Here is a 21754-nt window from a genome sequence, read left to right as displayed (position 1 = left end):
TGTGTACAATTCTATAGTTCCAGTGTGCAGGGGCTCAGGGGAACAACACGAGTTCAGAGGGCGAGCCACGTCATACCCTGACGTGCTCACACATCCAAAGCCAGGAATTCCTATGTTCCACATCTGGGAAGGGCAGAAATGGAAGGGGAAGAAAGAAAAGAAACCACTGGATGGGAATAACTGCCCATTTTGTAACAGAAGAACTATTGAAGTCCAAATCCAGATTCACCTCACGCTATGTAAACAGTTCCTGCCTTCACAAGCAGCAGCTCGGAGCATCCCCACGCTCTGCCTCGGGAGAACCCCACAGGTCAGCACGTTTTCTGCAGTAACAACGAGTAACAGCTATGACTGGGATTCCTTCGGAGGTGATTCAGGAATGGACGGGTAACTGACGCCTGTCCCCGCGCAGGGAGCCGCGGCTGCAGGTCCCCAGCACCCACAGAGCCGTTCTGTCCCATCCTGTCCCATCCTGTCCTGTCCTGTCCCTGCGCAGGGACCCGGCCCGCAGCACCCCGCAAACAGGATCACCAGCGACTCCAGAAACGTGATGCAGCTTCTGCTCTGGCTCTGAAACCACCCACAGCTCCCGCCAGGCGGCTGCTGAGGCCGGTGGGAGCCAGGACTGGCTTAGCTGGCCCCAGACCTGGGCCTGGCTCAGTTAAACGTCTCTGGCTCACCCCCGAACACTCGATGCCTGCAGCTCCTCCCGTCCCTCTCGTGGATCTGGGGGAGCCGTGGGCTCTCCGGCCGGCGGTCAGAGGCGCCCAAGTGATGTGCGGCCGAACGCGGGGACTGCGCTGCCGGGAGGGGAACACACGGCCGTGGAGATGAAGAAACCGCAGCTCCCCAGTTCACCGCCGAACCGCCCCGGGCTGCCAGCGAGCCGAGACACAGCCCAGCACCCCGGTCTTTCCTGGCAGGGGACCCTGCGCCGATCAATCGCTTCTCAATTACACCCATCCCCGCACTCGGATCGGAGGTCCCTGCCTCTTTGCTGAGGTTGTTCACATTGACATAACGACAGCACAAAACAAAACCTTCCAGTTCCTCCCTGTGCCCACAGCATGTCACAACCCATTAACGGCTTCGAGACGGGAGGAATTGAAAGTGACATCTCTGGAAAAAGAAACGTTCCCCTAATTTACCATCAAAGAGCAATCTGCATGAGGAGCGAGCAGCTGATGCACAGCCGCTGACGCCTGTAACCCCCTGGAGCCGCCGCTTGCCCAGCGGTTCTGCACGGCCTGCCCAGCGGCTCAAGCACCGTACTCATCACATCCGAACCCGGACGGATCGCAGAGCGAGGGCCACGTCCTCAGCTCCTGAGCAGCGTCCCAGCAGCTGCAGGGCGGGCTGGGCGGCTCCAAGAGCCTTTCGGCAGGACGCTCGTGCTCCCACGCCGTGCCCAAGGCGCCCCACCACACCCTGCGCGATGTGGGGCGCGCAGCCCCAGGTCCCTTTGGGCACAGCGTGCAGCAGGTCAGAAAGATAAATAACCTGAATATTCCCAAAAGGTCAGCCCCTCTGAACATATTGTGAGCAAATGATGACACAAAACCAGCCTTTTCTGTGATTCAGCTGTGACATGGACTTAGTAGAAAGTCCTGTTACCTTTCTCTGCTTTTTAACTATGGCTGTTTTGTACCCCTTTAGACTTCTGGGCGGGCACAGCCGTGCAGAGCTCCATAATAACCTTCTGGTTTAGACTAAAAGGCGAGGACGGGTCCTCAGCGAGCAGAGTTCCCCAGCGCTGCTCCGTTACCTTCTTGAAGAGCCTGATGACGTCCTCGCTGATCTGCGACAGCCGCACGATGACATTGTTCATGAAGATGTCGTTCAGGGTGGCGTGATCTCTGCTCTCCCGCCGCGTCTGCGTCAGAACCAGGTACCAGCAGTTCACAGGGGAAAGCAGGTGCTGATCTTTCCTGCGAAATTGGGGGGGAGATCAAAAAGGCCAAGTGAACAAGTCAAAAAGGAACGTAGTTCTCAAATGAACGCTGTCAGCACATCAACACCGCCTGCCTGCACCGCAGGCAGGATCTGTCCTGTGCTAGCCATGCTTAGAGCGCTGTTAAACTGAAAGGAGGCTGCTTTCGAAAACTTGCACATATTCACACATTCACGCTTCTTACAATTTTCATCATCGGTTTGAGTTTCACACAATTCCAGCACCCAGCTCATACTCCCTATTTCAAAGCCTTGTTTAAAGCATTTCCAGCCCGGATTTGCGCGGCTGCAGCTCCGCAGGGCTGCGCACGCAGAAACACACGTGAGCGTGAGCCCGCGGGCACATCCACGTGCAGCGTGAACACTGACACGGGGGGACCAGACTGCACCAGACACCAGGGTTTAACATGGGCACCCCTTTATCTGCACAATCAAACCAGGGCCTGAGCTCAAGCCTACGGGCTTGACTCCTGAGTCCCTGTCTCATGTTTTTATTGTACCGCCCAGAGAAGGGCACAGCAAGTGTAGTTTGGGCAGCACAGGTCAGTAACGTTGTGGTGAAAGCCTTGCAAGAAGGCATTTCTGGTTCTTCGTGTGAAGCCTGCACGAGGTCACCACGACGCTGTCGTTTGCTCCACCCTGGCCTGTGCAGCCGCAAACAGACACCTCGTGCAGGAGCAGCACCCGGCCCATCGCTCTGCACCGCTCTGCCCCAGAAACACCCGCTTACTTGAACTGGTGCTCCCTGGAGCTGCGGATCTTGGAGGAGAAGCGCTCAGCCAGTTTCTCCAGGCTGCGGGAATACTCCAGCTCGATCTCCGCCTTCCTGCGGAAGAACTCCTGCAGGTCCTGCAGCAGCTGCAGCCGCGACTCCGACTGCTGCTCCAGGCACTTGAACTGCTCCACCAGCTGCGTGCGGATCTCTGCAACGACCAGACACGGGTCAGCCCTGCGCTGGCCCGGCGAGCGCTCCGCGCTGCTCCGGCTCCGCGCCCGCCGCAGGGATTCAACAACTGCTAAAGCAAACACGTTACCTTTCCAAGCGAGAGCTGAAGAATTTCATTCACCAGTCTCATATCAAAACCTTGTTCTTTGTCAAAATAAACAGCCACGTAAGTGCACGGAGCGCAACCCTCAGAGCTTTCCAATTGCCTTTTTGAAACTAGAAAACGATGCTTCAATTTATCTACAGTACTACCTGAAATCCTGTATTCCTCGCATACAAACTGACATATTATTTCTGACATATGATTGCTCGCATGCCTACAGGGAGGCTGACAGCACTGTAAATCCACACTCCTCTCACCCACGGCCCCAGCGCCGGGTTCACCAGCAAATCAAGCTCATCTTTAACTCAAAGGCTTAAAAAGCCTCTCGGACTCTCCAAGCTCCAGCTCACAAAGCACCACGACTTCATCCGTTCCGAGTTTTTTGCTTCCTCCTCAGGACATTCAGAGCTGTGACAGACACAGGGCAGGGAGAAGAGCCCCGGCAGCCCTGCAGCCATCTCACCGGGTCCCGCTGCCGCAGTGCCGGGTCCTGCAGCCACCCCACCGGGTCCTGCAGCCACCCCACCGGGTCCTGCAGCCACCTCACCGGGTCTCCCCGCAGCAGTGCCAGGTCCTGCAGCCACCCCGCCGGGTCCCCCTGCAACAGTGCCGGGTCCCGCAGCCACCCCGCCGGGTCCCCCTGCAGCAGTGCCGGGTCCTGCAGCCACCCCGCCGGGTCCCCCTGCAGCAGTGCCGGGTCCTGCAGCCACCCCGCCGGGACCCCCTGCCGCAGTGCCGGGTCCTGCAGCCACCTCGCCGGGTGCCGCTGCAGCAGTGCCGGGTCCTGCAGCCACCCCGCCGGGTCCCCCTGCAGCAGTGCCGGGTCCTGCAGCCACCCCGCCGGGTCCCCCTGCCGCAGTGCCGGGTCCTGCAGCCACCCCGCCGGGTCCCCCTGCAGCAGTGCCGGGTCCTGCAGCCACCCCGCCGGGTCCCCCTGCCGCAGTGCCGGGTCCTGCAGCCACCCCGCCGGGTCCCCCTGCCGCAGTGCCGGGTCCTGCAGCCACCCCGCCGGGTCCCCCTGCAGCAGTGCCGGGTCCTGCAGCCACCCCGCCGGGTCCCCCTGCCGCAGTGCCGGGTCCTGCAGCCACCCCGCCGGGTCCCCCTGCCGCAGTGCCGGGTCCTGCAGCCACCCCGCCGGGTCCCCCTGCCGCAGTGCCGGGTCCTGCAGCCACCCCGCCGGGTCCCCCTGCAGCAGTGCCGGGTCCTGCAGCCACCCCGCCGGGTCCCCCTGCAGCAGTGCCGGGTCCTGCAGCCACCCCGCCGGGTCCCCCTGCAGCAGTGCCGGGTCCTGCAGCCACCCCGCCGGGTCCCCCTGCCGCAGTGCCGGGTCCTGCAGCCACCCCGCCGGGTCCCCCTGCAGCAGTGCCGGGTCCTGCAGCCACCCCGCCGGGTCCCCCTGCCGCAGTGCCGGGTCCTGCAGCCACCCCGCCGGGTCCCCCTGCCGCAGTGCCGGGTCCTGCAGCCACCCCGCCGGGTCCCCCTGCCGCAGTGCCGGGTCCTGCAGCCACCCCGCCGGGTCCCCCTGCCGCAGTGCCGGGTCCTGCAGCCACCCCGCCGGGTCCCCCTGCAGCAGTGCTGGGTCCTGCAGCCACCTCGCCGGGTGCCGCTGCCGCCCACAGCCAACAACCATCCCACGGGCAGTGACAGACCCGTTCTCCCGTAACCAATAACCGCAGGCACTCTAACTCTGTTCAGCATCTTCAAATTATCGAAAGACCGTTTTACTCTTTCTCCTCTTGCTATGTCAGAGCTGTACTTTTCGCCTTGACCAGCCTCACGTTGAGGACACTTCCCTCCCACAGTAAAAGACACCTTGCACTCTTTCCAGCTCCCCCTTCCCACCCGCAGCAGCCAAGGCTGCAAGAGCAGCAAGTGCTACAGGAGGGAACGCTGCTCGTGGGATGCAGGCAGGCCCCTTGCCCTCTGCAGCAGGAGTGACGCAGCAGTGCAGCACACGGCGCAGCAGGAGCGGCACAGCAGGAGTGGTGCAGCAGTGCGGTGCAGCAGTGCAGCAGGAGCGGTGCAGCACATCGTGCAGCACACGGCGCAGCAGGAGCAGCGCAGCAGCCACAGCACACGGTGCAGCAGGAGCGGTGCAGTACATCATGCAGCACACAGTGCAGCAGGAGCAGTGCAGCAGCCACAGCACACGGCGCAGCAGGAGCGGTGCAGCACATCGTGCAGCACACGGCACAGCAGGAGCGGTGCAGCACATCGTGCAGCACACGGCACAGCAGGAGCGGTGCAGCACATCGTGCAGCACACAGCACAGCAGGAGCGGTGCAGCACATCGTGCAGCACATGGCACAGCAGGAGCGGCGCAGCACATCATGCAGCACATGGCACAGCAGGAGCGGCACAGTACATCATGCAGCACACGGCGCAGCAGAAATGCGCCTCAACCCGCTCCCGGCACAAGCAGCGTGCTGTGCACAGCCCCATGGAGCGCGACAGGAGGACTCAGCCTGCACCAGGAAGGAGGTATCGAAACTGGTAAAGCTCTTCGGCAAGAGGGGCTCAACCTCATCCTCGGTTCCTTCTGCATGTTCAGCACAGCGAGGTGACAAACCCTAACTCACCACAGCAAACTGAAAACTCCTGCGCTGCCCGGGTGCACACACACAACATCACCGCGTTGTCATTGGGAAGCTCAATGACCCGAAACGAGATAATACATTGGTGCCATTCTAACGCGCGAAATAATCTTGACTGTGCATATATCTACACAAATCCATATGCAAACACCTCCACAGGCGGGCAGGCCAGCCCCACGGATCCCCTGCTGCCAGGCTGCCCACAGACCCACAGCCACAGCGCGGTCCTGCCAGTGACTGTCCCATCACTGCTCCACACTGGGTGCTGAACTGAGAAGGTATTAATGATCACGTAAAGCACCGACAGAAATCACAGAAGACTCATGGACAACGTCAAGGTCTTTACATTTGTGAGGATCCCACATGGAGGTTAAAGTTTCCATTATGAGGATCTAGTACTTTTCAACACTTCCTCACAGAACAACCACCGTGGGAGCCCGAGCCACCCCCAGCCTGCCAGGTGAGCTCAGAGCTGCAGGAACAAGGACACCTGCAGCCATCTCATTAGCGGGTAAATTAACAACGGCAGCAATGGGACTGGAGGCCGAGGCTGCCTGAAGGTCACCGCAAAAGCTCCTTGGAAGTAACAAATGCTGAGAACTCCAAAGTTCAGTCGCCTTGCATGGGACCCTCCGTGGGCACTGACCTTCTGTGTGCTCTTGGTGCTTGGAGAAGACAGCACAACTGTTCATCAAAACGCACCTGAGGCTCACACAGGATCTCGGGCTGGGACTCAACACGCCGCTGTGGCCACCAGCAAAGCCATTTTCTGCTCCCGAAGCCTGCCTGGATAACCGTGTCAAACCAGAGCCTGCTTTGTGACCCACCCCACCCCCCGCAGGCAGGGCACGGGGACACGACAGGACCTGGCTCACAGCTGTGCTGCACAGCACCCTGACATCAAAAACAACCCCACTATGTAAAAGAACGGAGAAAAAGAAATGAAATTCCCATTGCAAAAGCGCTCGCAAATCGCTGGTGTCAGAGCACCTTGGCCTTCACTCCCGCACCAAAACACGCAGCGTCCTGCTCCTGTGGCACCGGGCACCACGCTGAGACAGAGCTGCACGCTCGCAAACACCAACTCTCCATCCCCTCTCCTGCCCCTTCGCACCGGTACAGAGATAAACGGATGTGCTCCCCGCGCAATGGCACTTTCTACAGGACACAAAGGTACCAGTTTCATAACAAAACATTTTTAAAACCTTCACTTGCCCCTGCTGACAAGAGTTTCCTTCCCACACGAGGTCAGGGGAAACTTCATTACCTCCCATATGGATGTGCCGTTCCCACTCCTGCTGCTGCCAACGCAGGACTCGCGTTACAGCTCTGCCTTCCTGAGCAGGTTTGATAGAGATCTAAAAACCAACAACAGATTTGATCTCTAGTTCTCTTTTCACAGTGGACTACAACCCAAGGCGCTCTGCAGAACGGCTCCTAACAACCCTGACAACGCACAGAAATGCAGGGAATATCAACAAGGCTTCTTCAATCTTTTCCATTTTCTACCTCCTCCTACTTTTTTCCAGATCTGAGCTGCTGCTGCTCATCTGATCTTTGTACCTGGCCCAAGGTTTGTCCTTGTCCCGCACAGGGTCGCTGCAGGCAGCTCAGCAGCAAACGCAGAGCGCCCGCGGCTGCCGGAGCGTTCACCACCCGCGCCCCAGCAGCGGGAACGCGGTTTGTGCGGGACCCGCGGCCCCACGCCGAGCTCACATCGCCCACACACTGGCCACGAGCCCCACACGCCAGCCACAAGCCCTGGCCCTGGGACAATCTGTGCTCCACAGTGGCACGTGGGTCCCACAGCGGTGAGGACGGTCTGGGGCATCCACGCATCAGAAAGGCACATCCTGATTGTCACCTACAGAACGTCCTTGCTTCCCCACTCCCGTAACGCGTTGCTCGGACACGTCCTCGTCTCCCCAGCCGGGGCAGGAGCACCTCAGCGCGCAGAGCCCAAGGGCACATGGAGAGCCCACCAGCCCCAAAGCTGCTCAGCCACCAGCTGCCATGCAAACGGACAGGGCCGCTGACCCGGGAGCTGCCGCTGCATGCCAAATGGAAAAGCCTGGCAGCAAAAAACAAAATGAAGGGCTGCTGGCATCATTAATGCAAAGACAGAAGCAATAACGGAGACATCCTTCAGAGCTCCAAGGTCTCGGTGAGTCAGCGCTCACAAACAGCCCCGACGGCGGCACCGTCACCCCAGCTCCTGCCCGGCTCCGCATCCACAGGCACCTCCTCTCCATTAACGTGAACCTGCTCTTAAGGAGCCTTTCCAGATAATCATGGAAACGCACAGCCAGGCAGAAAAGCCTTTTCCAACACTTCATGCTGGCTGCCCAGGGACGGGCAGGAGCACTCAGGACACCGTGTTCTCGCTGCAGACCAGCCCCCCCACCTGCTGTGTGAGCCCACCCCTCCATCCCGCAGCCCCCCACCTGCTGCACGAGCCCACCCCTCCATCCTCCAGCCCCCCACCTGCTGTGTGAGCCCACCCCTCCATCCCGCAGCCCCTCACCTGCTGTGTGAGCCCACCCCTTCATCCTCCAGCCCCCCACCTGCTCTGCGAGCCCACTCCTCCATCCTCCAGCCCCCCACCTGCTCTGCGAGCCCACTCCTCCGTCCTCCAGCCCCCCACCTGCTCTGCGAGCCCACCCCTCCGTCCTCCAGCCCCCCACCTGCTCTGCGAGCCCACCCCTCCGTCCTCCAGCCCCCCACCTGCTCTGCGAGCCCACCCCTCCGTCCTCCAGCCCCCCACCTGCTCTGCGAGCCCACCCCTCCGTCCTCCAGCCCCTCACCTGCTGCGCGAGCCCACCCCTCCGTCCTCCAGCCCCTCACCTGCTGCGCGAGCCCACCCCTCCGTCCTCCAGCCCCCCACCTGCTGCGTGAGCCCACCCCTCCGTCCTCCAGCCCCCCACCTGCTGCGCGAGCCCACCCCTCCGTCCTCCAGCCCCTCACCTGCTGCGTGAGCCCACCCCTCCGTCCTCCAGCCCCCCACCTGCTGCGTGAGCCCACCCCTCCGTCCTCCAGCCCCTCACCTGCTGCGTGAGCCCACCCCTCCGTCCTCCAGCCCCTCACCTGCTGCGCGAGCCCACCCCTCCGTCCTCCAGCCCCCCACCTGCTGTGTGAGCCCACCCCTCCGTCCTCCAGCCCCCCACCTGCTGTGCGAGCCCACCCCTCCATCCTCCAGCCCCCCACCCTCCTGCGCTCCAGCCCCAGCGAGCGGGGTCCCAGGACCCCCACCCCGGGCTCCTGCCATGGCCTGGGCTGCACCTCCATGGGCACCAGCTGGAATCCAGACCAGAACCCCCCATCTTCACCAGTGCTGTTTGCAAGTAACATTCTGGCCAGCAGCACCACTATGAGCTGCAGTGGTCCCATTCGTCAGGGTGCAATTAACAGGCCTTTAATTATAACCTTCAACCAAGCACCAACTACATTTCCCGTGTTTGACAAGTACCTCTGCAGTGCCTGACCCCAAACTCTTAAACTGGGGAAGACAGAGCTAGAAAGCGAGGGACCCTCATGGGAAGAGATCACTAACTGCGATGGGTAACTGGAGGGAGGGGTTCATAACGTCAGGCACTGCTCCTCCTCCGACACGAGAAGATTCGCAGCCCAGCCCAGCGTTCTCCAGCAGCCCTCAGCGCCCCATGTCAGTGCCCAACAGCAGAGCACCCCCTGCACAAAGTGCCAGAAACGCCTCCAGGGAAAGCTGTTATTTGGTTGCTTTCTCATGTAAGTGTCACCTGCAGAGCAGCCCAAGCATCACCTGCCCTGCGGACCCACAGCTCTCTGTGCCAGCGGGGACGGGGACGCTGTGCCCAGTGCCACCGTCCCACTGGCCACGCTGAGCCACGGCACGAGACCAGCGCAATGATCAGCACCCCGGGATTGGGGCACAAAGAGGCTCCCCAAGGGCAGCCCACGCGAGGCACCGAGATGAGACGAGACTCGGGCACTTCCATTGAAGCTCTGGAAACAGGACCTTCGGAGACCCCAGCATCGGCGCGATCACCACCCCAGCAAGACCAGCCCCTGCGCCCCAGGGAGCTCTGCATGCGATGTCCCCGGTGTGCCACGGAACTTCCCCAGATTTTGTCCTGACCTCAGGAAAGTGCTGTTTGGGCTGACGTTGACACCTTGGCCAGGACACCAGGGCAAGTCTCATTTTTCCCCCTCCCCGGCTGTTGACCTCGTGTGCTCTGCGGCGAGGACAATGCTGGCAGCCCCGCGGCGGCTGCGCACAGCCAGATCGCACACCCCTGACAGCACCGTGACGCAGGGCTTTACAAACTACAAAATTATTTGGGACACACCGTGGCCAATTTCAGCACTCACCAGAGGAAACGTGCTGATGGGGAGAGGTCAGCAGGGAGCAGCTCAGCGCCAGCTCCTTACTAACACGCCGCTTCTTCAACCCGTCCCACCCTCGGCTTACTGAGGGATATTTTCCATATGGTCTCATTTTTTAAATATAACAATTAAACTCTAGATGAATGCCACTAGATGAACGCAACTTTTACCAGCGATATTCCTTACTGTTATTCACTTATTCCTTGGGTCCTCCCACAGCTCACGTATTCTCCTGGGCAGGAGGATCTCCGCATTTCAGGCGTTTACAAACACCATGTTGGAATCCCAGCCCCAGCTGAGACAGCGGCCAAACTCTCACAGCTTCAATGGAGCTGGCACTTCATCCCTTGGCAGCACAGGAGCAAGACAATCTAGACAATCTTGTTCTCCAGCAGTTATTTTGCAAGTCTGCCCAGTGAGCCCTGGCTCCAGCGCCGCTTCCCCCAGACGCTGGCGAGCGCCGAGCTCCCCCGCTGGCACCAACCACAGTGGGAACCAGCGCAGCAAGGTGCGGTGCTGCTGTGCTGTGGCGCTGGAGATCGCCATCTTCAGAAATGGTAAAGCTTCTTAAAACAAAAATCAAAATAGGTCTGAGGTGAGCAGCAGAAGGCACCATGGCTCACAGCTACGTTTACCTCTGCTTGTCCCGTCGTAGGTCAAAGCAGCGCACGAGACAAACCGCGGCGCTTTCTGGTGCCGCACCTTCAACACGACGCGCTGGCCCAGCACCGCAGGTTTACAACACCCCACGCTCAGGAAAACCCCGTTCGGTCCCGGCAGAGCCTGCTGCCAGAAGAGGCGAGACCACGTGCGGGAGCCTGGACCAGCCCCTGGACCTGCTGCCAAGTTCACGTGGGGGCAAGCAGACAAGTTTAGGATGGGCAGATGAAACAAACCCAACTCCACGGGGGCAAAAACTGGCGAGAAACAGGCAGCGGAGAAACCTGCAGAGTGGACTTGTGAAGGTGCGCAGCCCAAATCGAAACGTGAGAGACCACAGGAGCCCTGCACACCCCAGCGCCCAGGGAACCCCGCACACCCCAGCGCCCAGGGAACCCCGCTGCCCCCGTCCCCAGCTGCAGTCCATGTCTGGTTCCCCACAAGCGAACCCCTGTTGCTGGAGGCGCTGGCGGTTCCTGCACACCACGCCAGCCATGCACAGGGTCCCACGGGGCCAGGGCCAGGTTCCGGCTGCTCAGACAGCGCCAGACAAAGCAGAGGTTTCTCAATAACGGGCTGGGATGAAGACTTTCCCAGCCCTGCTCCTCCTCCTCGCCCACGCGGGACAGCAGCACCCGCTGGCCCGGGGCAGCTCTGGGGACGCCGAACTGTGCGTCCAGCCCAACGCCACGGCTGATCCTCCCAACAGGGACAGCCCTTCCTCTAGCATATGGTTCACCCCACTGATTTGTGACAAGTGAGAAAATGTGCTTGGCAACAAAAGCCATTATTTGTCTCACAACTGGGATTAGACCCAATAGTTTATTGCAAATATAGCACAGCAAGTCAGGCTCACAGGAGAATCCAATTCTTCTACGAACACGGAACATACTAAGAATACCATTTGACTCACAATTTCTTTTCTTCCCCCTTCAGACTACTCATGTGCTGTCTTCACTAAAAGCCCAGCCCTCTCCACCACACCATTACCTCTTGTGCATTTTCTAGTGCTTTGTCATCCTGCTTTTCAAGGGGAGGCACCATTCCCCTTGGGAGAGCCCTTGCACACACATCTCACGCACCGTGAGCCTGCATTCGTCATTAAAACACCAAGAGTGCTGTGACACCAGCCAAAGCCACCTGCCCAGGCCGGGCAGCGCCAGCGCAGCCAGAGCCCCAGGGAGCCGGCCCAGCCCCACGGACACCCGCGGCTGGACGGAGAGGGCTCCGTTCTCCAGCCCCCGCCACCCCTGCGGTCACAAGCAACAACCGACAGCAGAGCCGGCCCAGTTCATGTACCCCAAATGCTATCACTTTGGAAGGAGAAACTGTCCTGAAAAGCTGACGGTTCCTGCAAAAAGGAAGACGAAAATGGTGCAATTGCACAGAAGAAATTGTTCAGTGAGTCGCCCCAGAGGAAGAAGAGCCCGCGGAGCCCCACGCCGCAGCCCAGGCCCCGCAGGATGCCCTGGGTGCAGAGCAGCGGCTCGGCTCAGCGCAGCAGGAGGTTCTGACCCAGGGTCCCTCCTGGCCTCTGCAAACCCGGTGCGTGCGCTGGTGTCTGCGCCTCCATCTGCCGCCCACTCCACGAGGACACTTCCAAGCGTCTCAGTGACTTGGAGGGAGGCCCCAGCGATGTGTCCACGAACCCATGGCTCACAGGACACAGGGACGCACAGGACGTGCCCTGCATGTCCCTCAGGGCCAGCAGAGCTGCGCTGTAAGACAACTGGCAAGCACAGACAATAAGATAAAGGCCACCTCCAAGTGCCAGGAATACGGGCTTTTATACCCTGAATGCCCCTAGCTGACATAACTGGAGTTCTGTGGCTTGGGGCTATTAAGATGCAAAAGAGAGTGTATTCAAACCGAGAGAAAGGAAGAGAACTGTGCAAGAATGTGAATCACTCCCTGAGTCACTGACGTGGAATAAAGGAGGAGATCATTAAATGGCTCACTCCAGCATCTCACATTCCTTAATCCAGACATGGAAAGATTTCACAGATCATTAAGGGAGCCGAGCTTTACAATCAGTTACTAGAGCGAGCCTTGGCCATCCACACAGATATGAGCCACCCGACTTCGTATACAGCAGTAACAGGATAAAACACACACAGAATTCAGATTGGATTACCCAGCAGGGCCTTCTGGTCTCAAAAATCTGTGCGTTCATGAATCCACTGAAACAATCTCCTGCCAGGCTAATGCTTCACACCTCTACAAGCACTAAAAATACATAATAGTTCCTCAAAGGACTTTTCATCTAACATCTCAAAGCATCCTATAAATTGTGATCAGGTAAGCCTCGAATCTCTGAGAAACAGGGATGGGCAGGGGCACTCGGCACACACGGCAGCGCCGCACCCGCAGCTCGGGACCACATCAGACAGCTCCGCTCTCCAACGCGGGACAGGCTGGGGTGCCCATTCTCTTTCGCCGGTGTTTTCAGCTGAACTCAGTTTTAGGGTGAAGGAAGAGCTGCTGTGTCTCACTACCGCATTGCAGAAGGTAAAGAACATGTGATAGAGAAACCAACAGCTGCGGGGAGCCGATCTCCAAAGGGCTTTCCACACCAGACAGGATCCTCCCTGAGGATCTCCATCACGTACCGTGGCCCGGCGCAGGCTCCAGGCGGCTCGGCTCGGGGCGCCAACACCCACATCGATGGCAGCACCGCGCTGCAGCTGCCACCGCCAAGCAGACAGAACCGCCCTCGGTCGCTTCATTTCTGAAAGAGTCACCACATCCTCTGGTAGGAAGAGATCGCAGCGCTGCCTTCTGAAGGAAGGAAGATCAGCATCAAGCATATTGTCTCCTCGCACCATCCTCCCCAGCATCCCAGGCTTTACTTATTAGTGGGCACAGAACCAGATGGTTATAGATACACCATACAAATGAAAGCACAGAAATAGCCTGGCGGAGTACAACAGCGTTAACTCCCAGCCAGGAAACAGGAAAGGGCATTAGTGGTACCAGGGCACTGGGGCAGCCCAGGAGAGGGCAGAGGCAGCAGCAAAGGCCATTGACGTGTGCCCACGGACGTGGCTTTTCCCGAAGCACCATGCGAACAGAAAGGGCCTCCAGCAGCGGCAGCGCCGGCGACAATCAGCTGTGTGCAGGCGTCCAACAGCCCCTCGCCGTTCGGCTCCGTCCGCCAGCACGCACACCGCCGGGGCTCGCAGCAGGACGCTCCTGCCATGCCTGCGTCGTGTCTCACGTGCCGGGAAGACCTGGATGGACGCTTCCTTCTGCTAAGGCTCTGTTCGAAAAAGAAAACACCTTCCTCCTCTTCTGCTCACATTCAGATGTGCAGAATTCTTCGGTTCTTTGAATTTATCTTCCTTTATACAAAGCACAAATCAGGGGCTTTCAGGCTGACAGAGGTACCAATCACATAATGACATTCACTTAAAAAAAAAAGGAGCTGTCATCCTAGCAGGGTGAAGCAAATCAAGATTTTAGTTTATTAACTTCTACCTACTCAGATGCAGATCCAACCTTTGCTCAACACTCCCGCGCGCGTTAACCAAAACGTGCAGGTCCGGACCCAGCAGAAAAGCAAACCCAGGAACCCCTGTGTTCTTCATGCGAACTGCTGGCTGTGCACAGGGACACCGCCGAGGGACAGAGCCGAGGGCCAGCACCACAGCCCAGCGCCATGCCGAGGGACAGCACCACAGCCCAGCGCCACGCCGAGGGACAGCACCACAGCCCAGCGCCACGCCGAGGGACAGCACCACAGCCCAGCGCCACGCCGAGGGACAGCACCACAGCCCAGCGCCATGCCGAGGGACAGCACCACAGCCCAGCGCCACGCCGAGGGACAGAGCCGAGGGACAGCACCACAGCCCAGCGCCATGCCGAGGGACAGAGCCGAGGGACAGCACCACAGCCCAGCGCCGAGCCGAGGGACAGAGCCATGCCGAGGACAGCACCACAGCCCAGCGCCATGCCGAGGAACAGAGCCGAGGACAGCACCACAGCCCAGCGCCACGCCGCGGGCCAGCACCACAGCCCAGCGCCACGCCGCGGGCCAGCACCACGCCGAGGGACAGCCGCACACCCGCGGGCTGCAGGCAGCAGCAGCACAGTCCTCTGCATGCAACAGACCTGGGGCCAGGGGCTTTTAATAGATTCCTCCCAAAGAAGATTGCTAATTGCTCCTGATTTTCGCTCTTCTAAAATAAGCTCAGACTGCAATCTGCACGGATGCTGCAGGAAGACTAATGAACTGCCGCCCACCTGAACCAGGCAGGGGAGGCAGGGACATTTAATGACTTTTATCACCAGATGATCTCCAATAGCAAAAGCATATCAGAATACGGTTTTCTATTTAATCTTTCTGAATTGTCAGCTGTGACTGTGACAACTTCCAATGCAAACCCAGCACTGCTCCAAAACCTCTGCCAGTCGTGGCTGCTCTGACTCCACGTCCCACCACGAGAACACGAAGCCTCCATTCCCCGCTCTGCCGGAGGACCCGGGTGCTCCACACCCACCAAACCTGCGCCGCTCCCACGGACCGGAGACTGCTGTCCTGTCAAGGTACGGAAACTCACGCATGAAGCCTGAAAGCCCTTCATTTCCAGATTATCTGTCACACAAAAAGCACTCACAGCCATATCTGTACAGAAAGCCCTCAGCGAGCACCGAGCAACTGCACACACAAATCAGGTCCCACGCTTAAATGCCCTCATTACTGCACAGCCACGGGAAAGGCACACGACGCGTACGTGAGGGACACACACGGCATCTCGCAGGCAGGGACGAGCTGACAATATTCGCACTAAACCCAGTCCACCTGTACGGCCAAGGGGCGACATTGCAGTGGGGCAGGACCCGCACTGCCCAGCGGCGCCGTGTCCCTGTCACAGTGAATTCCCCTCTGCCTGCCCATACACAAGGACAAGGCGTCTTTACCCTCAATTCTTCACCATTTGAGTTGGTGAAAAAACAGCACCGCAAGCATAACCAATGCAGAGGCTCCCCCCACAAAGAGAAGCCCTGCAGCAAAGCAGGGCTGACAGCACAGTCTCCTCCAGACAGTGCTTGGAAACGAAACCGCCCAGCACAGGAGGCAGAAACCGCTGTGCTGGCACCACGGGAGAGCAGCAGACACAGGGCTGCCCTGGTCCAGCGGGGTTAGGGAGCCTGCTGCTGCTTGGACTGTGCACTAATGGTTTAAAACAACACGGCGCTTCCAGAAAACAAACCAACCCCCCAGCACGTCATCTTCCATCGGCCTCCAGCCCTGCCGCGTGTCCAGGGCAGGCAGCTCCTGTCCTTCCTCCCCGCTCCTTCTTGCTGCAAACACAGTCTACAAGCCTTAAGGATTAGCCAAAAATATTCCCATCTCTCATGTTCCATATATTCCCTCGTTCTGCTGCGTGTTTTACGGGGAAGATCGCCTCCACAGATCCCCCAGCCCTCTCCCCTACATAACTATTTCTATTTTTAAGGCTTCTGCTTGCTCTCCACGCATGCGTTTCCTATGGCTGCTGCCCCAGCTCCGGCACACAGCACAGGTGACGCGCGGGGGCCGCGGGCGAGCGCCGAGCGCAGCTCTGCACAACCGCCATTCTGCATCTCGCCACCTCCATCGCCAGGGGCAGCCTTGTCGGTGCCCCCCGCACATGGCAACGCTGGCGAACGGAGCCTTTAACCCACCTGTCCCTCCCCTGTCAGCGGAGAACGGGGTCCAGCCGCCCCGTCTGCCGTCCCCCGCGCTCTCCGTTCCCACGTCCAGCTCTGCTGTCCCAAGCGCTGCCGGCCTGGCGCGAGCCCTGCTGAGCAAACGGCACCCGCTGGAACCCAGCGCGGCCTCCTCTGCCATCCCCGACATCCACCGCATCTGCTTCTCAGGAACAATTAAAAGATGCCACGTCCCATTTAATTCGCCCAGGTTGGACTCGCAGCAGAACAGCCCGTAGGCCCCTCCGCCGCCTCCCGTGAGGTGTCAGTCCGGGCCTGGGTGAGCTGGGTGCAGCGCTGCGCACCCGGCGGTGGTCAGACCCAATCTGTGCGTCTCAAAACCAGCACACATCGCCAGTTGCTGTAGATTTCCTGGTTTAAAGCTCTGCTAAATTAAGGGCTCGTTTCCTGCCGCGAGCCCTCTCCAAAGCGCTGGAACCCCAGACGCAGAAGCAGGAGCGTGGACTGGCGCGGGCACCAGCTCCTCCGCCACCTGCAGAACAAGACAAGTCTGAGTCACCATTTCGGCTTTTTGTGGATCTAACAGAGCACCTAAAGGAAACCAACCATTTAAGTCTATACTAAGCATCTTGAGAGCACCTTGTAATTACAGTTCTGGCTCTCCCCAGTCTGACAGCTTCTCCAAACACACCGCAGATCTGTGGGCACAGCCCAGAGCCTCCCAGCTCCCTCCCCCACTGCACCCCAGCTGCAGCATCGGCTGCGGACGGATATCCCCCTCTGCTGACTCACTGCTGCTCCTTGCTTATTTAGAAGCTGCTTTAACTACATTTGCTTTTGACAATATCACATTTATCACTCTGACGTGGAATTCTGACACTTCGCTCTTCCAAAACCGATACAGAGAAGAGATCGTTCACATCTTTCTGTGTGCACAGGTGGGGGCACGAGGTGCGTCCTCGCGGTGCAGTTTCCTTCCTCCTCACACTTCAGAAGCTCAGAGGAACAGGACGTGGCTCAATCTGTTAGAAATATCAGCAGTTTGGCAAGAGAGCCGGGTCCGCTCGGGGCATTCACGAGCAGAGACGCAAGAAGCCACCGAGCTGCCGTTCTCTATTCCGAGCTGCTTTTCAACCCTCTCCCCTGTATTATCTTTGCATCCGGTCCTAGGCCGCTTATTCACACTACACTAATATTGCCAACACTAACTTGGGCTAATCAGAAAGAGACTAAAGAACACAATTAGAACGGTGTTACAAAGAGGGATGACGGATTTTCCCCAGGTTGGCCAATTAGAACTGGTTGACAAATCCCTTTGTTTTTCATCTATATCTATGTATTTGCACTTCCTGTGCATTCACACTAAGAAACAAGGGTCTGTTCAGAAATGAAGTTTCCTCAACAATCAAGTCCTGTTCCTCCCACCTTTTTCAAAGCACAACCCCAAACCTTGGAGAAGACCTTTGCCTCACAGTCCAGCAGCTATGCAAAAACTGCCAGAACTCCGAACTTGGAATATATGGGTGTCAACACTTAGTTAAAGCACAGAGGGGTCAGGTAGCACCAGTGCCTTATGTGTGTCATCTTCCAACGCATTGTTGTTAGGTACCGGTCTGTATCCCACAGGTAAAACTCTTTCCTGAGCTCCCCAAGGCCCCTGTGAAGCCCCGAGCCCATGTGCGCAGCCCCCTGGCCCCACGGCCACCTCCGGGGGCCACCAGCGTCAATCCGCAGCACGGTTCGGGGCCGGGGTTTGGCCCTGGAAGGCTCCCGCAGGGACCCCGCGGCTCTCGCCCTGGAAGCCAGGGGTGCCCAGCGGGATGGGAAAGCTGCTGCTCCCGGGGAGCGACAAACAGCTGCCGGGACTGCGGACAGCGCTGCTGCACGCTGCAAACCCTCGCTGACGGCCCAGAGCCCTGCCAAACGTCTTCCTTCTAAAGGAAAGAACTTGCTAAGTACGAAGCCGTTATACAAGTACCTCACGGTTATCAAAATACACAATGAAGTGACCTAATAACAACGGCGAGTCAAGCTTAGCAAGACGACAACGCTCTTAATACTTGCTTTGTCCAAGCAGCCTCTAGGCTCAGCTATTTTAAAGATAATTCCCTGAGTCTATATGACACCCACGCAGTACGTTGTACGTTGGTAGTGTGCCAAACGTGCTCTGTTTTCTGCTCTAACCGTTCCATGTTTTGAAGGCAGCCACAGTTTTACCCATCTGAGAACTGCAGAACTGTTACCCTCAGCAGCCAGACCTGAACCCAAGCCCAGCTCTCCTCACCTCCCCACCAACGCAGCGCCACGGTATCCAAAGCCCCCTCCGACCGCGCGCGGAGCGCCAGCGAGCCCCGGCTGCTGCGGGAGCGCGCCCCAGGCTCCCAGCGACCCCGACGGCTCCTCCTGGACACATCACCTATTCGAAGGAGCATTGTAGCTCTGGACTGGCAGCGCCAAAAGAACCTGCGTGGTGAACAGCTCGCCACGGGCGGCCAGCAGGGCTCCACGGGCGGCCAGCAGGGCTCCACGGGCGGCCAGCAGGGCTCCACGGGCGGCCAGCAGGGCTCCACGGGCGGCCAGCAGGGCTCCACGGGCTGGAACCCCCCAGAATGGCACCTACTGCTGGGAAGGGGCAAAAGCAGCACGGTCAGAGGAATTCCCAAAGCCCCCGAGGTCAGATCTCATGGGTCTGAGCCCCAAAGCATAGGAAAACATTGGCAGTCTTTTTGTTTTAGTTCTACCAAATCTTCTAGAAATCAAATGAAGTATTGAAGCCCCTTTGGTAGAAAACTGTATTTTCCTCATATCCTTGTGCTGTACACGGACTTTTTAAAACGTAAAATTCTTAGCAAAGAAAGGTGGCAACATGCTGTGGCTGTTTCTCACATGAATTCCTAACTTTACGATCACATCCTGCCACCAGCGCCAGGAACAACCAGCAGCCTACAACCGTACGGTAACAGTGTTCTCCCGTAGCACAGTCTCTGCGGTGGAACAGGCCCTGGCACAGCGCACAGATTCAGAGCACGTCCTCACGTGAATCTGGCAGCACCAGGATGAAGCAGCGAACAAATAAACCGCGGGGATTCACTTATTTAGCCATCAATAATGAATGCGGAGTGTGCCCCAGCGCATCAATGATTTGCAGCAGAGTACACAAAACCAGCCCGAGCAGCATCCCGGCCCGTATCTGCTGACACACCTCGTTATCTTAGGCTAATCAACGCGACACCCGCCCCCGCACGTGAGCGCGGACCCAACGCCGCGACACGCGCTCCGGAACGGACGTTGCTCCCCAGTTACCACGATTCTGTCAACGCCAGCAGAACAACCCAGGAGCCGCACATGAAACAACCCGCCGGTGTTTGCTCTCTGTGCAAGACCACCGGTTTGCCCAGGGTCCCGGCGGAGGACGGGCTGTGCCGCTTGCACGGTAGCGGGGCTCTGGTCGTCCTGCAGCGCCGCGGGGAACCGCACAGGTTTGTGTCGCCCAGCCGCGGAGACGAGGCCTAACTGCTGAGGCACAGCCAGCACTGAGCCAATACAGGGTCACTATTCTTCTCTCCCAACACGCACACGACCCCCAGAGCTCCACCCGCACCCCGGCTCATCCATCCTCTGACCCACACGTCCTCTCGCCGCCTCTCGCCCCTCACTCAGCAGCTCTGCCTACCAAGGCGCTCTTAGCCCATCCCATCACGTTTGGCTTCCAGAGCAGCACCTGCCCACCGCAACCCAGAGCAAAACACCTGGATTTGTTTTTAGGCCGCATGTTTCACATGACACTGGGTTTTTCATCTTCCCTGCCCAGTTCAACGTCAGGAAAGACCCCCGGCGATGCAGGGACGGTAGATGTGACAGCACCGCCGCGACGTGGGACCCTGTGCACGAGCACCCAGATGCGCAGACCCCAGCACCAACAGGCGCGTGTGCCGAGGGGCTCGGTGCCCCCGAGGCAGCAGGACCCGGTGTGCTCCTCAGCTTCACGTGCTCCCTGAAAACAAAACTGCCTGAGAATCTAAACCTACCTGTTCAGGGACAAGCAAATGACTCGTTCATGGTGGAATGACCCAACACGTCTTTTTGTCCACGTTCATACTGTCACCTCACAGGATGATGTCTTTGCTCCCTGAAGAGGTACAGAAGTGAGAGGAAGAGCACGAATGGAGTTTAGCACCAACCATCAAACTGAGTTCAAAGAATTGCAGTTGGAAGGAAAAGCTGGCCACGATTTGACATGGTCTCTTACATGAAGAGGCACCATATTTCCTTCATGCCATATCCTCACGCACTTTGATGTATTATCATTCCCAGCTCCTCTTAACTGCTTTTCAAAAGTGATCTAAACGAACACTAATTGGTAAAGGGTAATTATTCCTATGAATAATTAGTGCATGCTAATAAATGGAAAACAGGACAGAATGCCACATTTTGACAGTGCCGGCAGCTCCCGTCCGGTGCAAGGGCAGCTCTGAGCGCGGCTCGAGCACCGCGGGTGCAAGGGCAGCTCTGAGCGCGGCTCGAGCACCGCGGGTGCAAGGGCAGCTCTGAGCGCGGCTCGAGCACCGCGGGTGCAAGGGCAGCTCTGAGCGCGGCTCGAGCACCGCGGGTGCAAGGGCAGCTCTGAGCGCGGCTCGAGCACCGCGGGTGCAAGGGCAGCTCTGAGCGCGGCTCGAGCACCGCGGGTGCAAGGGCAGCTCTGAGCGCGGCTCGAGCACCGCGGGTGCAAGGGCAGCTCTGAGCACGGCTCGAGCACCGCGGGTGCAAGGGCAGCTCTGAGCACGGCTCGAGCACCGCGGGTGCAAGGGCAGCTCTGAGCACGGCTCGAGCACCGCGGGTGCAAGGGCAGCTCTGAGCACGGCTCGAGCACCGCGGGTGCAAGGGCAGCTCTGAGCGCGGCTCAAGCACCGCGTTGTGCAGCAAACACCGACCCGGCTCCTGCCGTCGGGTTCAGCACCACCTCCCCGGCACAGAACGCCTCCCCTTCTCCCAGCAAACCCCGCAGCAACGCGTATCGAGGCGTCTGTCAGCCCCCCGGGGATGGCGGCTCCAGCACTGCCCTGGGCAGCCTGTTCAATGCCCCACAGCCCTTTGGGGAAGAAATTGTTCCCAGATCCAACCTCAACCTCCCCTGGTGCAACTTGAGTCCGTTTCCTCTGCTCCTGGCGCTTGTTCCTGGGGAGCAGAGCCCGACCTCCCTGGCTCCAAGCTCCTTTCAGGTACTTGTAACGAGCTTCTACTCAAGCTCAGGCTCAGTCTAAGAGCTGACAGTTCCTCTTTATAACGTAATTCCCAGTCGCTGAGGCCAGGCCATGCATCACTTATTACAGACTCACCGCAGCACACAGAGCACAACAGCCGATGCAGCTAATGAGGCTGCCTTAATCAGTATGATAAAAGCTCATGCTGACGAGCCCCGGCGCCGCTGCAGGGCCACGAACGAGGAGCTGTGACAGCCTCACCCATCATCATCACACCAAACCCACC

The 21754-nt window shown here is 58.9% G+C and overlaps 1 protein-coding gene across 7 annotated transcripts in view; it reads right to left on the bottom strand.

Annotated features, from left to right (window-relative positions):
- The window catches only part of SRGAP3 (SLIT-ROBO Rho GTPase activating protein 3), a 77512-nt gene that overhangs the window by 37510 nt on the left and 18248 nt on the right, over positions 1 to 21754 (bottom strand). For all 7 annotated transcript variants that reach the window (XR_011740639.1, XR_011740640.1, XM_065845187.2 and 4 more), the window contains exons 2-3: positions 2681 to 2873; positions 1766 to 1928 (exon numbers count right to left, since the gene is read on the bottom strand). Coding sequence is in view for 5 of the 7 variants with exons in the window: in XM_065845187.2 (XP_065701259.1) it covers positions 1766 to 1928; positions 2681 to 2873 (356 nt within the window). In the remaining 2 variants the exon portion in view is untranslated. The remainder of the gene's footprint in view (positions 1 to 1765; positions 1929 to 2680; positions 2874 to 21754) is intronic.

This window comes from Patagioenas fasciata, chromosome 10, assembly GCF_037038585.1.
Source record: "Patagioenas fasciata isolate bPatFas1 chromosome 10, bPatFas1.hap1, whole genome shotgun sequence".
Classification (NCBI taxonomy): Eukaryota; Metazoa; Chordata; class Aves; order Columbiformes; family Columbidae; genus Patagioenas; species Patagioenas fasciata.
The sequence above is the reverse complement of the archived record's forward strand: the minus strand, read 5'-3'. Positions and strand labels throughout refer to the sequence as shown.